This window comes from Perna viridis, chromosome 3, assembly GCF_037379345.1.
Source record: "Perna viridis isolate PV_CMFRI_1.1 ecotype Kerala chromosome 3, ASM3737934v1, whole genome shotgun sequence".
NCBI classification, from domain to species: Eukaryota; Metazoa; Mollusca; class Bivalvia; order Mytilida; family Mytilidae; genus Perna; species Perna viridis.
The window spans coordinates 41,379,956-41,403,807 of NC_142447.1; the positions used below are offsets into that span (position 1 = coordinate 41,379,956).

General features: G+C 31.6%; 2 protein-coding genes across 2 annotated transcripts; one reads left to right on the plus strand and one right to left on the minus strand.

Moving 5' to 3' along the window:
* Positions 1 to 1,522: 1,522 nt before the first annotated feature.
* LOC148622290 (golgin subfamily A member 7-like) lies at positions 1,523 to 11,054 on the minus strand. Its single transcript, XM_088572053.1, has 5 exons — positions 10,910 to 11,054; positions 7,321 to 7,442; positions 5,751 to 5,903; positions 4,598 to 4,699; positions 1,523 to 4,099 (listed from the first exon to the last, which is right to left on the minus strand). The coding sequence occupies exons 2-5, from the start codon at positions 7,438 to 7,440 to the stop codon at positions 4,061 to 4,063; spliced, it is 414 nt and encodes a 137-aa protein (XP_088428179.1). The 5' UTR covers positions 7,441 to 7,442; positions 10,910 to 11,054; the 3' UTR covers positions 1,523 to 4,060.
* Positions 11,055 to 11,301: 247 nt separating this feature from the next.
* On the plus strand, positions 11,302 to 22,380 carry LOC148622291 (ras-related protein Rab-28-like). Its single transcript, XM_088572052.1, has 6 exons — positions 11,302 to 11,506; positions 13,467 to 13,563; positions 14,865 to 14,953; positions 15,622 to 15,751; positions 16,206 to 16,309; positions 17,544 to 22,380. Exons 1-6 carry the CDS (start codon positions 11,432 to 11,434, stop codon positions 17,718 to 17,720), a joined length of 672 nt encoding a protein of 223 aa, XP_088428178.1. The 5' UTR covers positions 11,302 to 11,431; the 3' UTR covers positions 17,721 to 22,380.
* Positions 22,381 to 23,852: the final 1,472 nt, after the last annotated feature.

Consider the following 23,852-nt stretch of genomic DNA (forward strand, 5'->3'; position numbering starts at 1 on the left):
TGACAGGCATGTGGCCACCGTTTAAAGAGTGAAAAACTGCACAAAATTGGGTGTTTTCCAGCCTTTTTAACACAATCTCAGCAAAGTTTGAAGGGCATATTTGACCTTATGTGATCAAAATATTACCATTAACCAATCAAATCAACTATAAAATACATTAAAGTGCTGGAGAAACAACCTAAAATTTTCTTCATGTAGACTTTGTTTTTTGAAGCCAAATTTTGTCCTTACCTATCCAACTTCTTTCTAGCACATTGGTGATGTACACTAATTCTTGACTCCTAGTACATGGACTTATTATGACCTCTGAGGTTTTCTAGTAGTGGGTTAGTCTTGAGTGCTTGAGAATGGATCCCATCCCCAGCTCGTCCACACCATAGCTTAAACAAGAAATTGCCCAAATGGTACTGATACCCCTACACCTTGTTGAACCCATTACATTTCAGGAACAATGTGGATACACAATTCATACTGGACAACATTTTTATGGGGATAAACTACCAGTAAGCACTCACCACACACTATTTTGTTGCCATTTCTAAAACACTCCAAACCACAATCAGTATATTTTTTGGTTGACAATACAATGACTGAATGTGACTGCAAAGATATTTTAAACATAAATTCCTGACAATATGCACATTCCAATGTGGTAATGTAACACTCCATTAAGTTTCATAACAATCCTGCAAGTTGTTGAGAAAGAGTTGCAAACAACACGAGACCAAGTTTTGCTGAGAACGGCCAAATTCAAACTGCTGTCATTTCTACAATTTTTGCTCGAACATAAATTTTTAACAATATGCAAATTCTAATATGGTAATCTAACACTCCATTGAGTTTCATTACTCAAGTAATAAAGGAGGAGTTGCGACCAAGTTTCAGAAAAAAATTGCATGTGTTCAAATAACTGTCATTTCTGTAATTTTTACCTAATATATATTCTTGACAATATGAAATGGTAATCCAATATTCTATTGAGTTTATAATCCTGCAAGTTGTCGAGTTTTGGAGAACGCATTCATGTGTTCAAGTTTTTCTATCATATCCCTAAAAAGTTTATATCAATCTTGCAAGCTGTTAAGAAAATAGTTCAAACAAACAGAGGAATAGGCAGGGTGAAACCTGAATACCCCACAAACTTCAATTGCAGGGGGTTTAATAATTTTAATGAAAGCATGCAGCATGACTACAGGTTGGCCTGGGAGTAAGAACATTGCAAGTAATTCCTCTGGTCTTTCATATAAAAAATCCAGCTAAGTGTGCTGGTCTAGTGGAAAGCAAGTTATGTTTCATTATACAGACATTCCCTTCTTGAAACGGGGGGAAATATCTGCAAGTCAACATCTACATGATGTCAACTACAATTTACCAACCTCTTATTTTGTTCCTATATTATTTTTCATTTAGCAAATTTAACCTTGAAAGATCATATGTAACAAAAGATACCAAATATCTTCAAAGACAAGTTGGATTTTCAAGAGAAAAAAAAACAAGGTCCTTGTAATAAGTAAAACTCGTATACATGACATGAATTTAATAATGCAACAAAAAATATACATATTTTGACAGAAAAAAAATGTTCAAACATACATTAATTAGCAATTCAATTAGGAATATAATAAACTCATTCAGTAATTGAATGTTGATTATTTTGTTTCAGAGATTTTAAAGTCAGCAAAAAAATACTTGTATATCTGCAAGTACAGAATATTACCTACGCCTTAGAAAAGGAAAAACATCTGGTGGCTAAATGGATTAAATAAACAAACCTTTTGGCAATGGAAATTTGTTGCCTCTCATAACAGAAATACAGTCAGAGCCAATTATGACAGGAAAATAAGGAATGACTGTCATATTTTTTTGGTCTATGAAGATATAACCTCAATCACATGGTGCAGACTAAATAAACTGCTAGCAGGTTATTTTGAAGTGTGCACCACGAGCATTGAGGTTATTTCAAAAAGACCCCAAAAAAATGTAAAAGTCATTCCTTATAATTTAATTTTAGTATTAAAATTTAACAGGTTACGAGGTAAATCACCAAACAGGGTTGATGACGTCACAGTCACATAACAAAATTTGGTCAATGAGATGATGGACAATTTTTTTTATACAATCAAAAAGCATGTAACATCTGAAATTAAATTATAAAAAAATAACTTGCTATTGTGAGAATTAATTTAAGAAAAACTTTGATGGCCAGGTTATGGAAAATTTAGCTCAGGGTAAAAATACAACACATACATTATACATATAAGAACAGGTGCTAATTCAATCAGTACTAAGAAATCACTGAGGTACAACAAAGTAATGTATTCAAAACATGAACTAGAAGTGAAACTGATGTCATATTAAAATGTTTATGAATGATTCAGTCATTACAACATTTATCAAAAACAATTTTGACCGAACGGTTTGAACTAAGGGGAAGAAAGCATAGGAAACGACATGTCTCTAAAAGAAAAAGAGCACCAAATAGTTTTTGACAATGATACTAATAAAACAATACATGTATTATATACAGGTAATAACTACAAGTTTAAAGAGTAGAGAGTCTGAAAGTGAAAATTCTTGCAGCCTTTTATACTCCAAGCATGTCAAGAACATGTTAGAACAAGAAAAATGTAGTATCTACATCTCAATATTAGCATCCTAATAATGCTACATATACATGTACACAACATGACAATCTCCATCAAAAACTTCACTTAATATCACAGACAAATTTATAACATGACAATCATAAGAGACCATTTTATCAAGATCAACTTGTGAAAAGAGCCTGCAAAACTTGACTTGTTTGGAGATAAACCAGATCCAGTTCTAGTCATGCAAGAAATGTGTATGGAAACAACACTGGAATTTGACATACAACTACATGTGTTCATTCTCTATAAAATTAGTACATTTATTACAATAATGGGCTTATAAGCACCCCACAACCATCTCATATATGTGTGTGCTGAGAAGGACTTACCAATATTACTTTGAATTAAAAAACAAGCAATTCAACTTATGTTATTTTAGATACTTGAATTTTTAAATTACAAAAAGATCACATACAATTGATGATATAGATCCTGTTTCTGTTTTCCTTTCACTGGGCTGAAATGATCTGATTTATTTCTTAAAAAAGCCCTGCATACATAGATGTTAACCTTCCAAAATTTTCGCTCTCAAAATTTTATCAAAACAGGAGATTTGACTAAGTTTTGTTTTCATGGCATGTTTTATGGTTAACAACAGGCCTTATTTGAACTGTCATGTAAATTCAATTTCACTGCAACAACTTCACACAACATTTCCTTCCCTGAAAAATGCCACACAATTTTTCCCTATATTATGATACTAATTGTCCTTATTGTAGGGCAGAGTTTTATTTTCTTTTGACAAGAATTTAAGTTAAGTCGTTTATTGTGATTTAAGCATGAAATTTGAATAAAATGGGAAAAATTTCAGAATAAGGCTAAATCTCCCACCTTGATTTAGACAAGTAGGTGGGAGATTGTTGATTGTTTTATAAAATATCAGAAGACTTAACACCTATGCCTGCAAGGTAAAATTCCTTGACTGAGATGGACAAGCTGATGTTTCATTCCTACAAGGTTACAAGTTGGAATTTCATTCCACCATACTCCCAACAGATCACACAAAGTCAGACAATAGCTTGCCAGACAACCACTAGCACTGCTTGAGTAGCTAATGAATGAGAACCATCTTGTAAGAAACTATTTTGGTAAAATGCCCAATTATATAAAGTTTGAAATTATTACGCTTAAACAGTACTGATATCAACACTATTCTGAATATCTTACACATACATGAATATCAAAATTTGTAGTAAGACAATGCAAAATATTGTCAGTCCCTGATTAAAACTGTCCAATCCTCAACAAAAAAATTTCAATTCTTGGTTTTCAATGTAACCTGAATCCTACCTTTTTGACTGCTTTTATAAGTACACATTAACCAGAATATAAGTTTATCACAAAATGTTCATAGTTCAAATAAGAGATATTACAGTAATGACATGTAAAAGTTAAGCGAGTGGAGATCTTTATCTGTTGTTTGCTTCATTCAGTACACATATTTCAAGCTGATACAAAATTAAGGAAAATTAGTGTCGAGAATATTATCTGGTAAATAAATCATTTGGTATGTATATAGAAACATGTCTATGAACTTAATGTAAAATGTGGATGTATCTTACAAATGATATAAAAATATATGCCACACTGAAGTACACTCTTTCAAAAAATTGTTTTTCTAAACCTACAACCAGGGCTAGCAAGTACTTTTTATATCAAAAAGAGACACTTTTCAAAATAATTACGCATTCTGGTACTAGGTTGGAAGCATGGTATAGGAAGTAATATATCAACAATATTGCTCCTGAGATTTTTAAATGTTCAAAGTACAGAGATGTATGAATGTATCACAGCTTTTACTTCTAGTTTAGTGTTGTTAAAAATATGAACAATAATACGTCCCTTAAACTCTAGGGCACAGGCTTTAATGTCTCCTAGATTATATAGTGTAATATTGTAAATTAAATATTATATTTGCATGTTTAACCAGCATGTTATAAGGATACAGTTCTTAACCCTCTCTCAACAGGATCAACAAGCATCAGTCCACGTGGAACATAGTAATCTTGATTCTGTTCTGCTATAAATTTGTTGATTTTTTTCAGTGTCTACAAAATAAAACAAAAAATAACATATAATAGTCATTACAAAAATTAAACTAGTCTGTCACTAGTACATCAGCCATGCACAGCCCATTCAAAACTCAACAGCCAAACATCAGTTAGTCATGCAAAAATCATTAATTTGACCTTGAGGTTACAGTTTAAGTCAACGGTCAACCATGAGCTGATCTATCCTAGCCAAATACTAAATGTCTACACAAAAAAACAATAAAGTTTCGGCTCGGACACAAATCTGTCTTACAAAATCATTAATTTCACCTAGATTTCAAGGTCAAAGATCATTAACAAAGGTATGCAAGATATTGTCTTAAACTGATCTACCCCCATATCAAATATCAAAAGCCTACACCAAAAGACAACCAAGTTACAGCTAAGACACAATTTGTTACGAATGGACACAGAGATTACTATGGGGTGTCTGCCACATACAATGTAGTGGCAGGGCCCTAATAGATGTACATATACTACAACTGTATTTTTGTTTTACTTAGTAGTTAGTATTATAATGTGTTTTTAAGATATTCTATTAACAATTATCATAGAATTTCCATTGTGTTATAGCCCCTAATATAGCATCAATTAACACAGTGTCTGCTAAGTTTATAGTAGAATATGGACTAATAAGATTTTTTTATTACAAAAATCAACTGTATTTTTGTGAAGCACCAGAGATGGGGTCGATTGTTTTCAAAGTAATTGATTAAATTACAATTACTTTACTAAATGTACAATTAAATTAATTATTATATCATTTCTGAAAATAATTGATTAAAGAACCACTAAAATATGATTCGTTGACATGCTACATATCTCAAGCACACCATACTATGTGTTGTGAACTTTTCTGATGAAAAGGAGTTGCATGCAAGGTCAGGCCAATGAACTTATTTCTGAATAGACAAATAATGCTATACATAGACCATGTAAGCTAAAAATTACTATTTGAAATAAAATATATTTTGAAACTCAGTGCTACAGGAACATTCAATAAGCACTGGTATACGATCTACTGGACTGTTTGTGGAAAGATCATTACCTTCTCATAGTGTGTATCAAAACAGATGTAACTTGTGTAGGCAGTCAAACATGCCAAACAACTTTCACAATAGTTACGTCCACCTAGAGTTTCTGCTTCTCCATACATGGTGTTTAGTTGTGTGATAGTCCTGACAAAAATTTCTTGTTCAAGCTGTGGAATAAATTAATTCATGTACTGATTAATATCAAAATACATGCACAGTGATACTTCTCCAAACTGGCCACCACTGGGACTAGAGAAATGGCCGGTTTATAGGGGTGACCGGTTTTGTGAAAAATAGCAATGCATTCTAAGAGCTGTTTCCATTAATGTGTTCTATAACCCTACATCTTGTCAGTTTGTTGGTCGAGACATGTTTAATGCCAATTTAAAACTTTTCGCCTTTTATTACATTTCAAAGCTTGCATCATTTTGTAAATGATTTGATTTTACAAACAGTACTGCTGACAAAATAATGTTCACTGTTCTGAAAGAATGTGTATTGAAGAGCAAATGGCTATTGATGGTAATTAATTATTTGTATTGTTTTCATAAATTTCCTATCAACAAAGTCTAATAATTTCACCCCTATGTTGTTTTGGCTTGGGTACAGGTCACATTAATTGACAGTTAAAAGATCGTAAAGATCATACTATTAAATGACCCCGGTTGCCTGAGGTGTGTACACACTAACTAACAGCCAACCAGTGACAAAATGTAATGATCCACTTCATGTTCATCACCTGAATATAGCTGAAATATTGCTGCTCAGGCGTTGAACCCCAACAAACAAAAAAACAAACAAAATGTAATGTCTGGATTAAATTTGTTGTTTAAACTACTGTCCCTTGCAATTATCATCTGTCCACTGATGAAATGCAAACTGGTCAGTGAATGAATTATTAATTATAATTATGATTATGATTAACTGTGTAGTCATTTACAGTTTTGTTGACACATTTATTACAAATGAACAATCACCAGGCGGCCAGAATTGAAAGGTTATTTTTATTTGAAATATGTATCTAACACTGTGAAAAACTGGCCGATGTACGGTTTTAGGGGATGGACGGTCTATTGAAGACAAAACACACAGGTTTTAAGGTATATCAGCCAGGACTTTTGAAACGGCTGGTTTGAAAGGAAGACCGGCTTTCTGAGGGTCTGGTTTGGAGAAATTTTACTGTACATGTTAACTGTATATATAAAGAGTTTTTTTTTAAATTTATAATGATACAAAATGTACAATGTACATAATGTATTACACAGTCAAAACCAAAATATAAAAGGACACACTGAGAGAACTTTGTTTCATGTTTTCATTTTATAGAGGTACCATCTAACAACCTACAGTTAACCTTGTGTGTTTGTGTATGAAAGAGTTCATCCCAGGGCTATAAACATATATGGCTAGGACGGCATTATGCTTAACACTGTACAACATGTATCTGAATTTAAATTTAGAATGCAACATTTACAGACTTGTAAGATCATTCTGAAAACCTAAACCAGCTGTGATAGGCAAGCAATCACTGTGCTGGTTCAATTATTTGATGAGAACACTGAAGACTTTCCCTTGAAGCTCTACCTTTCCGTTCAATTCAGCAGGAAACTTTGTTAAAAACTTGACTGATGTGCCTTCTGCAAAATCCCTCTGTACAAAAACTTTCTGACAGTTATTAAGTGGAATACCACTTATGTCATCCATTTCTGTAAAGAAAAAATAATACCAATGTATATCTTTCATTCTCTAAACACCAACACCTTTGGTACAGATATACACATAAACAACAAATATATGGTTAAGAACACTGAGAATGACAATAAAACACATGTTAAACAAGTAAAGTTATTAGGAGATGCAACAGAAAAAAATATTATCAGAAGATGGTGCTATAAATCACAAAATAAAAAGCCCTGACAGTAATGATAAGAGAATAATATTGTGGAAGTTCAACAGAGTAGGGGATATCATGTAAAAATAGTTCTAACTTTAATTTAAATTGGATATCATTGAGATGGAATTCATCTCTGTGGATCCCACTGAGGTAAAAATACTGTACATCAGCAATGCTGAACAAATTTTAAAAAGTTACATCATGGACAAGAGTCATTGAAAAAAACAGGAATTTGACCTTGAGGTCAAGGCGACTATCCATGGTACATGACATATCATCTGTAGGTGATTTACCCACATGCAAAAATTTCAAAACCCTACATCTAAAGATAATACATCTAATAAAATCTTTGCAATTACATGTATAACCAATTTTGGATTTCTATACATGCATACATCAGGGTTCTCACTAGGATTTTTACATGGTGAGTCCTAGGACTCATCTCTTTTTGGGAAGGTGAGTCCCAGATGAACTTGGTGGGTCCCACCCTTTCCCTGGTTTACATGTAAAACCAGTTTGAACGCAACATTCATTATTTAGTGTGAACATAGTACTACATACATGTATGCACAATCACACAAAACCATAACTCACTGCAATTATGCATGTCATCCATATTAAATTGTGTAAACTCAGCATCTTTATTTTTTATTTGAAAACAAACTTATTTTGTTTGCTGGCTTCATGACGTAACTCAATACATGATGTGTATTTAGTTCCATGTACCTAAATGTAACTACATTTATAATACTAACACATCTACCAATTTTGAAAATCCCCATGGGGGTTTTTATGCAGGACAATGTGTGAACCAACATTTTCGAGACATATTTTGCAAATTGCATGGGTTTTACTGTAGTAATGTATGAATGAGACAATCACTATAGCATTATAGTGCCTTTTTTCAGTTGAACATGTGCATGCACTATAAAAGATGAAGTTTGTAAGCCCCTTTTTTGTGTTAGATTCCTCCAAACCTAATTAAAATTCTTAAGTTTTATCAAATTCCCCAAAAAAATAAATGAGAACACTTTTATTTACATTCAAATTTATTTCTACAATTTGAGTATTATGTTTTGAAATTGAAGAATTACAGTACAGTAAGTTTATATGTCAAAGTAAGCCTAATTTGGATTATGTGATAGTATAATGCTGTATAGTTTCTGGGGAGCAGAGTGAAGGAAACTTGAGTATTTCTCACTTTTCATTAAAGAGTAATCAAAGGAATCAAGGTTATATGTATATCATGAGGTGCAGTATATGAGGAAATATAACAAATATTCAAGAATGTTTATACTGAATTTCCAAAATCATCACAATTTTAAAGAAATAGTATTTCTTTTAACTATTGCAAAGAAAACTTATAGGAAAATAATGCACTGTTGAAATCATAGGAAATGTGAAGACTGCAGGGGAGGTAACTAATTTTTTTTAAACAGTGATAACTTAAAAAATCGTTTACACACGTGGTTCTACAAATTTGAGACCTGTCAAAATGACAGTATTGTCAAATTAATTGTGGAGTAGAAATTAATCCTTAGAAAATGATTGGATGTTCACAAAATAGTGGTATATCCAATCATGATTCATTTTCTAAACATCAAACCCTAGTCAGCTGATTGCTCCTGGAGATTAATTACCTATCATAAAACGTTCCCTTACCTGTTTAGACAGCAATCAACACCTTTTGCCAGATTAATGACTCTTCTAATTAAAGAAATGAGACTGAAATTATTTGTCACCATTTTTTATCATATACTCCATAACTTAATTTAGTTTTGTAAAAAAAAATCGTATGATGAACATCATGTGTAATTAACTTTGCAAACTTACGGTTCTCCAGTTGTCAAAAAACAGAGCTCTTCAACGAATTTTAGAATAATTTTAATGACTTTTTAATACATTACCGATGTTAGGATGCAGCTGATATTGTGAAGACGCGTCCTGTGGACGCATGATGCTTTAACTAGGAGCATCCAGCATGTTTTTCTTGCGTCCAGGACGTGTATACGCGCCTTATCAAGAACCCTGATACATGCATATGTCAGATTAAAAGCATACATGTGAACCTACCGAGAGAACTTTTCTACATTTTTAGTGTGGAAACAGAAAATCTACAACCTTCTGAACATTGTCCCATAAAAATATTTTTTGGTCACCATTTTTTTTATTTACTGAAGGAAAAATCTTAAGAAGGTCAAATGACAGCATTTCTGATTGAGCTCAGGTAAACAAGTGAACAATTCAATTGACAGGTTGTTGTGTTAAAGGAGATGAGATACAAAATATATTTTATAAACCTTTATATTTATAAAACTGTAGTCTGTTTAGATACAGGTGTAACAAGCATTAGGTTAGCGCTTAATAAAGTTGGAATGACTTATTTGTGTTTTCACGACTACCTAATTAGAATTTGTATAGCCTGGGTCATCCTTGATTTTGAATCAATTTATCCTCAATTAAACAATGTAAGAGACTACAAGGGGTATTTTGATTATTTACATATGTATACTACATAATAAATGTGTAATAAATCAAATAAACCAAAAAATAAAAAAATAAATTTTTGTGTCTGGTCTTCTTTAATACATGTATATTAATTAGGGTCTTAAACAGAGTATAAGATCATAAGTGGAAAATATGACAAAGAAGTAATATCTTTCACATGCAAGAGTCAGAAAGTTGAACTACCTGATGGCATACAAATATATAAAGAGAAGTGTAAATTGAATATTAGAAAGAATTGGTTCTGCAATAGAGTAGTTGACAACTGGAAAAGCTTACCAGAACATGTTTTATATGCTAAGACACTGTTAACATTTGAGAGAAGACTAGATAGACACTGGGAAAGTCAAGACCAATTTCACAACTATTGTGCAACAATCACCACCGGACAGGACAGTATAAAATCAGACACAGAAAATGAAGAGCTGGTTCAAAAGGCAGATGATGGCCAACTACCAGAAGAAGATTTGTAAGCATAATTTAAAAAGATAATATAACAACAGCGGATAATTGTCAGTTATCCTAGGTGTTTCTGACAGAATCCTGAAATTGGCTGATGATTAAACAATTAATTACCAATAATTGGCTAAAGAAAAACTTTTAAAATGGCATTTATACCATCAAGAACATTATACTTCTGGGTAATAACTTTATTTTCAATGAAATAAACATATTTGTCACTGGAATTGTTTAGAAAATGAGGGGACAGTCAATCTCGTCTAGACTTATTAGAGGCATAGAATGATAGATAGTAGGAAAGTACGGTAAAGGTACCTGACAACGAAATATTTTCTTTTTATAACAATATGAATATATTTTTGTTGGTTACAGATTTCTTTCCTCTTCAGCTAAACAGAAAACAATGCATTTTGATAAATAATGATGTGCGACGATACGGGCACTTCCTGTTTGGTCATGTGATCAAGAATGTTCTAATAAAATATCACTTCCGGACAAGAATTGTTATCCGTGAATTATGTTCGAGTAATTTGAAAATCTTTTAATAAATGTGTAATTTTCTATCATTGCTTAGATTCAAGATGTTGTTCTGACCAACTAGACTGAGTTAGTGGACTAGACAAAATATGTTATGGCATTAAAGAAAAAAAATTAACATCCTTGTAAGAACCTCTTTCCATGGTCACTTGAACGCTTGAATTCACGATCCCTCGAACTATCTTCAAGCGCGTCATTGATCTCTAATCACAAATCCATCGTTGACCGAAATAAAAATGTGAAATATGAATTGACGGAAGAAGTGTCTCTGACTTTTGCTTTGCGTTATATTTATTCAATATGTCAGACTCAGAAGATGAAGCACCCGACAGACAACTCAAGATCGTAATCATGGGCGATGGTGCATCGGGAAAGGTACATTACACCACCTGTTGTTTTTAGCAACGGGAAAACAAATTGCATACTTGTGCTGTCTGTACTAAATGTACAGAAAGATTTTTATAGTTTACCTAAGTTTTGATATGTTATTTACAGGATGACTTTCATTTGTTTAAACAAAACAAAATGTACAATATTGAATTTGTTTATCTATAATGAAATTTCTTGTTATAACAATAATATAATATGAGGAAGGCATTAGCCTTAAGCACAGGAGCTTGCCCCCACTATCAAATGTGCATTCCCATTTGTATACAACCATGAAAAGGGTGATTCCAGATTTGGGGGTGCCTCTCTTCAACTTGTTTTTTGTTTCAAATAAAATTGAATATATCACTATTTACCGCTCTGCAATTACTTGAAAAATGATGAATCTAATGAATGAACACAGGTATTGCCAACAAATACTTCAAATTTAATCAACACAATGATTTGAACATTCAAACTCCACATTTCTACAATCCTTTGGACTGAAAGTGAAACTACTGCAAACTTGATAATGCTAGACAAATGCTTACAGTATATACTCGGCTATAAGCAAGACTTTTAAGACTGGATCTACATGTAGCTTATGAACTAAATTTTCAGCTTGAAAATGTGAAAAGTTTGATGACTGACATGAGTGTGACACCAGCATTGAACAGCTAGACCGACACCTTTTACCCCAATGTTTAAATTGTTAACTTCAGTTTTAGGAAACTGTCTTCATCTTCTACTTTTTACAGCTAAAATATGATGCAATTAAAAAAGATTTACTGTTTAGTCTTATCTTGCCATGATACTGGCTTTTTATGATTTTATTCATATTTCCCATTCATCCATTTTGTGTATTAATTTTTACACGTGTACACTCGAAGTCATATACCAAAAACCCAAAGGTTAAGTAGAAACATGACCCAATAATGTACCATAATTCATGACAAAAGTATGGTAATCAATATTTGATTGGTTATTGCAATTCTTTTTGTGAATGGCCTTTTCCTCAAGCAAAATTCTCTCAACTTACTGAAATATCTTTAAAAATGAGTTGTTAGAGAAACTTAAATTTTCACTTTCATTATTTGTTGTTCACTATTTATGATTTTGGGTTATTTTGTACCAAATTAGAATGAATGAAAAAATGGCCATATCAAAAGCAATCCACATGGCTTGTCAAGATTTAATTAATTGCTATAGTCCAACTTATAAGCGGGCCAAGGCTAGGTTCCAAAAATTTGGGACTGAAGGGTGTCTGACTTACAGACGGATCAACTTAAACTCAGGTATATACAGTAAGTACCATTCTGTGTAAGAATCAGACAATGAGTGGAACATCATTATTCTCAACTTTGTTTTTTTTTAACTTAAATATATTCCTAACAAGTTTTTTTCCTATATATCATCTAATCATGAAGCATCTGTGACTTAGATATTTTTTGACTGCTTATAGGGAAAATGTGTGGGAAAACTTTCCTATCATTTTTCCATAGTGCATTTCATTTAAAATCTTACAAGGGCAGACTTTACAAACACTTTGACAGCTATTTCTGGTTATGAGGTATAAATACTTGAATAATGCAATAAAGTAACTGCATTTTTTTTCCTTCATGTACCACAACTTATACACATTTTGCCTGATTCTTAGATAGAGAAGTACTTAATTGTGATAACTCTAGGAAAACAATTTCTCCCACACTCTCTATTGTCTGTCTAGCAATCTCAAAGTTTTAGTAGTTTCAATTTCTGTCCAAGTGATTGTAGAAATACATGTATGGAGCTTGAATGTTCAAATCATCACCTTTCCGAGTAAATTTCTTTTTGGTGAATGCTTCACTCTTATCAAGAGATTCATAGATAAAAGATAAAGGTTTCTGGAAGGTCTTTTCTGAACTATAATTTTTTTTTTGTATCCCTGCCTTTTGGGTGTGTGCTTTATGTGTATGTGTTTGTATTTTAGACTTCACTTGCTACAAGATATTCACAAGAACAGTTTGGTAGGCAATACAAACAGACAGTTGGACTTGACTTTTTTCTGAAGAGAATAGTTCTACCAGGTATAATAAATAGCAACAGCTTTATTTAGTTCTTAAATTTTCAATACAAGTGAAAGATTATGTCTTAATAATCGATGCTCATATGATAGATCTTACTGTAAGAATTTGAAGGCTTTAATTTAATTAATCTGTATGTTTGTTTGCCTTTTGCACACCAACCAAGAAAAAAAATTGTTCTATATATATATAAAAAAACTTATTTCTATCTTTAATCAATTTCTTTTATTCTTTGACAGAAAATTCAACTTCAATATTGATTTTGTTATTTAGTTAAATCCAAATTTGGGATTTTTGTATTTTAGAATCAATTGATTTTCCTACCTACAATTGTACCTACAGTAAACATGTAAAAAGTTTGTAAAGGGCATTAAGTATTGTTTTCATTTAAGCCTAAGATAATATACCTAGCAAACATAAGTTGTGTGTCATTCAGCAAACTTTGGGGACAGTTTAAATACTTTACAAGTATTGGTTTAGAATTGATATCTTTGATATGAACTTAGTCTAGATACAAGTTATTTGTTGAGGCACTTTTTAGCTCACCTGGCCTGAAAATCCCCATGAACTTTTGTCATCACTTTCCATCTGTTGTCGTCAGTCATTAACTTTTCTTAAAAAATCTTCACTGAAACCACTCTGTGGATTATTACCTAACTTGGTCATCAGCATCTTCAGGCTATTTACTAATGAAATTGTGTTAATTGTATAGATCATGTGTAAAACATGGCCACCATTGCTAATTTTAGACCACATGGGTCAAGTCAACAATTTCTATATATATATCAAAAGCTAAAAGATATTTGAAATTAAATGTGACCATCCTTCTTCAGCTTGAAGAGCTCTACTACGAAATCTCCTTGGATACTCCTTGTTAGAGTTATTGCCCTTAAAAGGCAAAAATGACAGTATATGCAGTTTTCAGCCATTATCTTGAAATCTGTAATTGATACAAAAAAACCTTTTTATTGATGAAATGATCCTCATGACAAGTCTTATAGAAGTGGCCATCTAGTCAAAATTTTCAGAGGATTCCTTGTTAGAGTTATTGCCCTTGAATGGCCAAAAAATACAGTTTTAGCAGTTTTCAGCCAATATCTTGAAAACTATGACAGATAGAAAAACAACTTTTCCTTGATAAATGGAGCCTCTTGTTTTCAATTAACATTCATGCCTCAACAAGGCATGGAAGCTACCAAACAAAATTAAAATTGGACTCCCAAGTCCCTAGATGGCATACAGGTAATTATTGCTTGTGGTATGAAACATTGCACCAATGTTACCAGCAATTTTTCTTCTTGCAGGAAATGTAAATGTTGCTTTACAAGTATGGGATATTGGTGGACAGACCTTGGGAGGCAAAATGCTTGAAAACTATATATTTGGTTCACATGTAAGTATTTTCCTAGTGTGGTATTCTACACATTTTGAATAATAACTGTCATTGGGAAATCCTCTCTTGGCTGTTCTGATATCAAGAAGCTTCATTTTGTACATACAATTTGTTATTAAACACAAAAAGAGTAATTTTATCAAATGATTTTTTTTTAAACTTGAGATTGTTTTAAAGAATGTAATGCTTTGGCTAGTATGGTTTAAGCAACTCGTGCTGAATTTGAAAATTTGCACACTTACTGAAGTTTTGAAGACTCTGAAGTGAGGATACTCTGTCTCACTTGGGTAGTTATCAACTAAGCAGAAGAGAACATGTTGATAATATCCAATGTTTATTTTCAACATTTCATCAACTAATCCAATATTCCTATAAGTTTAAGATACACTGCAATCTAATTGAAAGAAAGTCTTGAATATCACTTCCACTTCAATGTCTGCAAACTTAAACATAATATTGTTACATCTTTGGTGGACATTTAAGGGGAGTGACAGCAAAATTCTAAATCCATTTGGATAACACTGTGATAGATGTGTTCTAGTATTGTCTTGGAGAGCATGTATTTAAATGATAGTGACAAATCTTTTATAAATATTTATTTGTCCCTAATTTCGTTCAATTACAAGGTATAAGAAAAATGTATGACCTTAAAAATGTTTGTTTTTTAGGGTGTACTTTTAGTGTATGATATAACAAGTTATGCCAGTTTTGAAAATTTGGATGACTGGTATTCTTCATTGAAGAAAGTATTTGGAAAGGAAAGCAAATTACCTCATGTAGCTTTAGTAGGAAATAAAAGTAAGTTTATTTGTTTTAATTTAAAATTTGAATCCAATATTATGAAGCACAAATGCAGTTTTGTAGTTTTAAAAAACACAAAGCTATGTGATTTAATGATATGATTATTATAACATTTCATGTTTAACATGTACAATGTATGAAGTACGGTAAACATGATACAGTACATTGTGTTTCTTAGTATCAGAAATTTAAGGAATCAAAAGGGGGAGGTTAGTTAAAGTCGTAGAAATATAATAGCATAGCCCAAATTTGAAGAAAAATAATTTTGGATTTAGCTATTATTGCATGAATTGTCAAAGAATTTGAAAAAAAATGTCAAAGAAATCATCGCAACTTGCCAAGTGATGGACAATTTACTTTGTAAGCTGAGAAGATTAACAGTGTTAATAGTGATTTCATTTCACATTTTTCAAAGAAGACTTGTGAATACTGCTACATATTATTTTTACAGTTGATTTAGAACACATGAGGACTGTGAAGATTGAAAAACACCAAAAATTTGCTCAAGAGAGAGGAATGTCCAGTCATTTTGTATCTGCTAAAACAGGAGACTCGGTAGGTTATAGGGATCCAGTTTTTATACCTAGTTTATGAGTAATTTTTATGTTCATAAGTTAGATTGCAATTCTTGATTGTATTATCTCCCATTCTTTATATACTGTAGAAAAGTATTTCCATTATTAGTTGGGCTGCCACCATACTCTTGTAGCTTGCTCTTCTTGAGTAAACTTGGTAGACACTGCTTCCCTGCCAAGCACAGCATTTATAGAAAGTAAACAACTGGGTGACTGGGGTTCTGAAAGGTGTGTTTGAGTGGATTGACATGCCTACCTGTGGACTGTGTGCTAGCACGCCAATAATCAGCAAACCATTTTTGTCCCCTCCAAGCAAGGCCGAAAGGGATGTAGAAATACTGGTCTCTGTGCATGTGTGCATTCATTTTGTTTAAATTTTGTGGAACTGTTAAGTCATCATATTTAGTTGGTCATATTGCACTACCATTTGAGTGGAAAAATTTACAGGAGGTATGGAACTTTGTTGAATTTGTACATACTACATTATAGGAACCCTTTGTGTATGCAACTCTTCTGAAACTGCATAACAGATTTTGTTCAGATTTTGTAGGATTGTTAGTCACCATATGTAGTTGATTATATTGTGCTGCCAATTTTACAGTAGTTATGGGACACTGTATACACTTATTGTGGATACAACTCCTCAGATACTGTTGTTTTGATTAAGTTTAAATTTTACAAGACTGTAATAGTCATAATATTTACATGTAGATGATCAGATTGAACCACAATATTGATTCTACACATTTTACATTGGTTGTGGGTTTTTTGCAGTGGCAGGGATCATATGGCTACATGTAGCAATCCTGTCAGTTTACTTTTATAGGACTATCTTTTGAATAACATATTATGGTATATGTCTATCCATCCACATGTTGAATAACCCTGAAAATTTGGTTTTATAGTCCATATTTTTTTATATTTATATAGGTGGGTGGGAATGCACTTTTATTTGATTCCACCATGCATACAGTTTTAATTGATTATTTCCTCTCAATGTTACTACCCTTGTCAACCCTTACTACGTTTTTCATTATGGAAAAAGATCCTTAGATTTTGATTTTTTCCTCATATTTTTCCTGAGTTATGGGACTTTATAAAATGGACAGGTGATTATTTGATGAAGGTTTAACAAATGAGTCATAGTGTAATTTTTTCTGACAATTGTCCATAAAAAAATTGTATATTTTAGATTAGTTTTATATACCTTTCAGGTTTCTCTATGTTTCCAGCGAATAGCAGCTGATATTTTAGGTATCAAATTGACTAAACCTGAAGTAGAGCAGCATCAAAAAGTGATCAAAGCAGAAATTGTTCAATACAAAAATGAAGGAGCCTCCAAACCTATAACTAATAAGCAACCAAAGAGTTCTCTTTGTTCTTTACAATAATCTATGGTTAGTGAATGACAAATCTCTGCTGGCTCGGAGATACATGTAGTGTGTGTATAGGACTTGTTATTGATCTGACATTGGTATGCTTCTTGTTTTTTTTTTTATCAAACGGAATGATGAACAAGGAATTGTGGATTGATTTTTTTTTGTCTTGGGTACTTGTACATCTGTTTTAGAAACTTTTGTCTTCTACAAAAAATGACTTAAAATTTATAGATCATAATTTGAATCCAACAATTATTTGACAGAAAGACATTTGATGTATGATTAATATGTGGTCATTTAACATTAAGAGATTGCAACTACAGCTTAATATGATCAAGTACTTTACATTTTATTTTTAGTTAGTTTTTGATTGATTATTCTTTTGTTTTTTTTTTTCATTTAGCTCTGACATTATTGAAAGTTTCAATATGTAATAAACATTGTAATTGATACAGTTAAAATATTGTCTGGAATTTTGTAAATTGTTATTCTTCAATTTTCATTTTATAGTTAATAGACTATTTTGTCTATCCATAGAAATTATGTACTGACCATATTTTTTAGTGTTTATTTGAATGAATTTATTGAATACCTACAAGATGTTAGTATTATGGTGAATGGTTCAATTTTTTACTTGTTGATTACGAGTACTGGTAGATGAATTCTTCTGGGACTTTGCACAGTTGTTAAGAACAATGAATTTTGGTTAAGTTTAATTTTTAGCGAAGTCCAAAATTTAGTTATTGAGTTGGGCCATTTTGAACATTTTGCCACCCACCCTTTTTTCTCCATTTGGAGGTGGTGTATCACTTAATGTTCCATTAGTGCCCTAATTTTTCATGGAATTAAACTGTCAAAAGATCTGAAGATAAGCATCACTTACCATACCATAGAAGGTGATGGTTTAGTGAAAGAAAGTTGATTTTTTAAACTGAAGAGAAGAAATCTTTGATAAAATACTTTTCAGAAAATTTCCATCCTCAAGAAGAAAATCTCAAACATGAAATATATCATAATGAATACCTGTAATGCATTTATTATGTAATTGATTGTTATTTTTAAAAAAAACAAAAACATTACTATTCATAAAGGAAACAAATCACATGTCATATATAATTTATACGATTTTCTTTCACTTATTTACTTCTTTCTCCATGTTCATATTTTATATGTTATAAGGTACTCTATTTAAGTTACTGATTTTACAATTTTTTCTAAGAATTTTTTTGGATCATGTTTAAATTTCAATGTTGTTTGCATTAGTTTGAGTTTGTTATTATCCTGAAGTAGATCCATTTCTTTTATTCACCCATTCTTGTGTTCTAATCTCCATTTCTCAGTCATTTTTAAGTTACCTCAGTCATATTTTGTTGTGACCTTAATGCCATTTGAAACAAAAACATCGAAGGTTTACATGTACATACTGATAGTCATTAGTGTAGTTCTATTTTGATAATACATGTACCTACTTTTATGGTTGTGAGATGTATTTCTGCCTGTTTTTATGTACCGTCTTTCACAGACATGACATATTATGGTATACCTGCGTCCATCCATCTTTTTTTAACAGTTTACACAATGATAAAAGAATACTCCGTCCAATTTTTGAAAAACATTGGTGATTTATTTTCTTTTTCAAAATTATAGGACTTTATTTATAAAAAAAAAAGGGATTTCCCATACTTGCACAATAACAGTAACAATTGTTTATTTCTATTTTTGTAAGCTCTCTTTTGATTTTTGTGTATTTTAGATTGTACCTTATTGGGTTTTGGACTCCTTCATACAAAACTGGAGCAGTTTTCAATACTTGGACTATAATTCATTAAAATTGTGCATTATTAATTTTCTTTGATTTAGACTTTTGATTTTTATTTACCCTCCAGAAACAAAATTTGGGGATTTATAGAATATTTTGTTGTCCGTCTGTTTGTCTGGCCATTTTTTTACTAGTTATATTGCAAGTATCTAAGTTATTTGACCACTTTATTCTGGCCAAAAACCTTATCCAATGTAAAACATTTTATCACAATCAAATTTCAGAGCTGTATCACGCTTGAATTTCATATCCATATTTGCTAATCTGTTAAGCATTTGACCCCTGTCAGTGTTTCTACATGTAGCTGCACTCCTCAAAGTATTTTACTTAATTCATCTGTCCTTTTCTCAGTAACTTTTTGTCAGAGTCATTTATATTGCCTGCAGAGCTTCAGCATTGGATTCTGTTACATAAATTCTTACACTGAAACAAAAACCAGGTCTCCCACCCATCTGGTATTTCCTCTCTTAGTATATATGAGAGTGAACATATTTATTGATATTTTTGTGAGTAATAAAGTGAAACCTATGATTTCTTTTATAAATGGAATGGAAGATTCAATTCAGTCATTTTCATCATAAAACTTGTCGAGTCAGTTGAATTTCGGTTTCCTATCTAGGCAAAACTAAGGCATATGAAATAAAGAATTTTTATGAACTTATGTTAATTGGTTAAACAGATACACCTGTTTATTCAGTGAATTCCTACCATTTGGAGTAGTGAAGAATCTCCCTAGAAATTCTAGATGATTATTTGGAGCACTATACTCTTCATGTGCACTTTCTATTATTAAAAATCTTGCAATGAAATTTTATCAAACACAAACACTTAAACTTTTTAGATGTATTATTGTACCATAGAAAATTTTCCATTGTTTTTTTTTAGTTTAGTAAAGTACAGGTACTTGTGTTATGTAATTATATTCATTTTATTATTTAAATTATTCTACATTGTATAAAGCTTTGTATGCTGTTGTAATGTTATATATATTTTTTTGCCATTATATTGTTAGTCTATTGTTACTTTGGTTGGTACAAATTTAGTCTGTTTCAGCCCATATACCTTTGTTGGTACAATTTAGCCTGTTTCAGCCCTTATATCTTGGGTTTGTACGAATTCAGCCAGTTTCAGTCCATATACCTTTCTTGGAACAAATTCAGCCTGTTTCAGTCTGTATACCTTTGTTGCTACAAATTTGGCCTGTTTCAGCCCATTTACCTTTGGTTTGTACAAATTCAGCCTGTTTCAGCCTGTATACTTTTGTTTGTACAAATTCAGTCTTTTTTAGCATGTACCGGTATACCTTATTTGGTACAAATTCAGCCTGTTTCAACATGTGTACCTTTTCGTTTTCATGTAAATGTATCAGGCACTATTGTTAGACAGTAGCATCTGCAAAAGTGAACTATACAGCAGTAGAAGTGAATATCCAGAACTCACAACTTCATGTAAGATATTATACACCCACTCATTATAATCAGGGCGAACTGCTTTACCTCTTTCATCTGTTAATTACACTTTTCTGTAAGAGATTTCTCGGCTTCTGTTGAAGGGAATACTAAAATATTTGGTATTTTGCTATTGCATGATGACTTGTACTGTGTATCACTTTTCCAGGTACCTAGCTTACCTACTTCTGTTAACTGTATGACTTAGTTTGACAGAAATGGTTGAGTGGGGGTATTCTTAGCCTGACATAGCCTGCAACATACAGCATCCTTGAGCAGTACATAAAAATTCAGCTTTGCTAAATGTTACTTTATTTTCTCATGGTATGCAATAGTTGTTGTATTTTTTCTTTCTATTTAATATATTTGTAAACATCAGTATTCCATCTGTAATTTTGCTGAAAATAAGTTGTATTATTTGAGTACTATTTTAAAGTTGCGGTGTGCAGAAACTTTTAGTTGAGGTTGAAAAGAAGATTGACCTATTGAAATGGTTTTTTATATATATTTCACTGTTCTTTGAAAGCTGTTTTCAGCTTTTAACTTGTAGCATATTAGTTAAAACAATGTACATAATTTTGATTTCTAAGTTAAATTATGATTCTTTGCAGCAAGTAGTAAATGGTTTTGTACTATAGACTTTCCATTGACAAAACATTCGATATTGATTATAAATTGACATTTTTAAGTTGTTTTAGTATCCTTTATTGCAAACAGAATAAAGTGTATGTTCTATTTGTTGTATGAATAATTGAGGATTAATATTGATTTTCTTTAAAAAGAAATGGTTAAAGTTGTGGTGAACATTTTGAACAGTGATCTTAGCTGAAGGTGAAGATTTTAGTATCATTTCTATGCACATTTTTCACAGTTATGGCAATTCACTACTTATTCAGAAGTTACTGCATGCATTATTGTTCATTGTGTGCAATGTCTTACATGGACCATTCTCTTTATAAATAAATATTTTTTTTGGTCCTTTATCAAGTATATAATGTTTAATATTGTCTCATCAGTTTTTGTAGAATCAAGAGTTCTTGTGTATTCAGTGTTTTCAAATAATAATTCTGAATAATACAGATTGCTGCCATACAGTTTGAAGTATTCTTAATGCATCATACAGACTCAATGATTATCTTCTACATTAGATTGTTTAGGTTGCATACAGTAGTTTCTAGTTCGATCTACACTGTCAATGTTGAATTGTTATTTATTACATTAAATGGATTGTGTAATATTTATCTACGATTTTCACATTGTTTACTTCAAAGTATAATATCCAATTGAAAATTATAGATAAGTTATTAGATGATCTCGGGGGGCAACCCTTTTTTGTTGTTATTGGTATCAGTATTATCTGATGTATCACAGAATCTGCTAAATAAAGTCTGTATACTGGTAATAATTTTTTGTGTTTTTCCTGAACAGTTCTTTAGATACATTAGTCTTGGAAGGGTACTTACAAATAATAAACATCTTGACATGACACATATGATCAAAAAGTTTCCAGTTAAAATCTGAAATGAGTGTTCTTCTATGTCCTCCAACATGCTATAATATACCTCAAATTATACTGGAGTTGTTATACTATGTGTGGTCAGACAGAGGTACATGTATACCTGAATTATGATATAAAATGCTTCCATACCACCACATAGGTGGAAAAATGAGTGGTTGGGTCAAACAGGGTCACAATATTCAAAATTGATACAACTCTTAATTCATATTGTGATGTTTGCCCAGATTCAGACCAGAATTTAGTATGGGAGTCATTTCAGACTCCTTTTTGGCTATTAGCCTGTAGACCATTACTATATGGGCCATAACCCAATCAATCAATCAATCAATAAGTACACTTTAATCAAGTTATTGCCCAGAAACCAGATGTGTTGGTATTTACCCTTAATTCTTCAATTCAATTTATTGACTTAAAATAAAACTATATAGATGAGGCTTAGAATTGAAGTAAAACAGAAAGATGACAGCAACATGGACAAAGATGACAAACAGCACTATACCATTATAGGACTGCCAAAAAAATTGCAGTCATACTTAACTTTATATATTGTGATACAGCAGCAAAATTGAAAATCACGTCCAATAAACATGTAATTAACAAAGATTTCAGTTGAGCTTTTCCCTCAATGTGCTCAGATTGTCATGAAGTACAAAATAAAGTATAAGGTAGATATAACATTTATTTCATGTAGGATCCTTTAGTTTCAGGTTATTGTTGTGTTGTACAGGTATACTGATTTGTGAAAATAAACTAAAATAAGACAGTTTCAATTCTTTATTATCATAGTTTAACAATGTATTGAAATCATGTGAAAGAAAGAATCTCAACAGAAATACACTATTCTTGTACATTTAAAGAAATTTAGATCTCCAACTAAAGATAAGAATTTTGGCAGATATACACGAAAACCAAGTTTAACAACATTCAATGCTGTGAAAATAATATAACAGAAATCTATGCAAGTTGCAATTAAATTATTCTATTATTTAAATAAAAGAAAACAGCTACAAGTACTTCATAAGCCTGGTAATCAGAAAACACAAGTGGTCAGATACATTTAAAATATACCTATAAATAGGCACATGTAGGAGTCACAATGTCCCCAGCCATATTCATTTATTGTACCAACTAATGATACTGAGAGCGTGGTTCACATGTTATACATGATTTGCATGACCAAAAATAAAAAAATGCAATTTTCAAAGTTCAAAGGGCAATAGTTCCATGATAAGTGAAGAAATTGCACTCAGATTCAAACTTTTTCTAAAAGCTTCCTAAACACATTACAAATTAAAATTTTACACAAGTTAACTTAGTTTAAAGGCATGAGAATCCTCACACGAGATTTATCGAAAGAT

Excerpts from the sequence above, each read along its gene's own strand:
- LOC148622290 (XM_088572053.1), bottom strand. The coding sequence starts at position 7,440 with ATGGATGACATAAGTGGTATTCCACTTAATAACTGTCAGAAAGTTTTT. Across the intron at positions 5,904-7,320 it reads CTGCTGAATTGAACGGAAAG|CTTGAACAAGAAATTTTTGT; the intron begins GTAGAGCTTCAA and ends TTTATTCCACAG. Across the intron at positions 4,700-5,750 it reads TTGATACACACTATGAGAAG|ACACTGAAAAAAATCAACAA; the intron begins GTAATGATCTTT and ends TTTATTTTGTAG.
- LOC148622291 (XM_088572052.1), top strand. The coding sequence starts at position 11,432 with ATGTCAGACTCAGAAGATGAAGCACCCGACAGACAACTCAAGATCGTA. Across the intron at positions 14,954-15,621 it reads ACTATATATTTGGTTCACAT|GGTGTACTTTTAGTGTATGA; the intron begins GTAAGTATTTTC and ends TTTGTTTTTTAG. Across the intron at positions 16,310-17,543 it reads CTGCTAAAACAGGAGACTCG|GTTTCTCTATGTTTCCAGCG; the intron begins GTAGGTTATAGG and ends TATACCTTTCAG.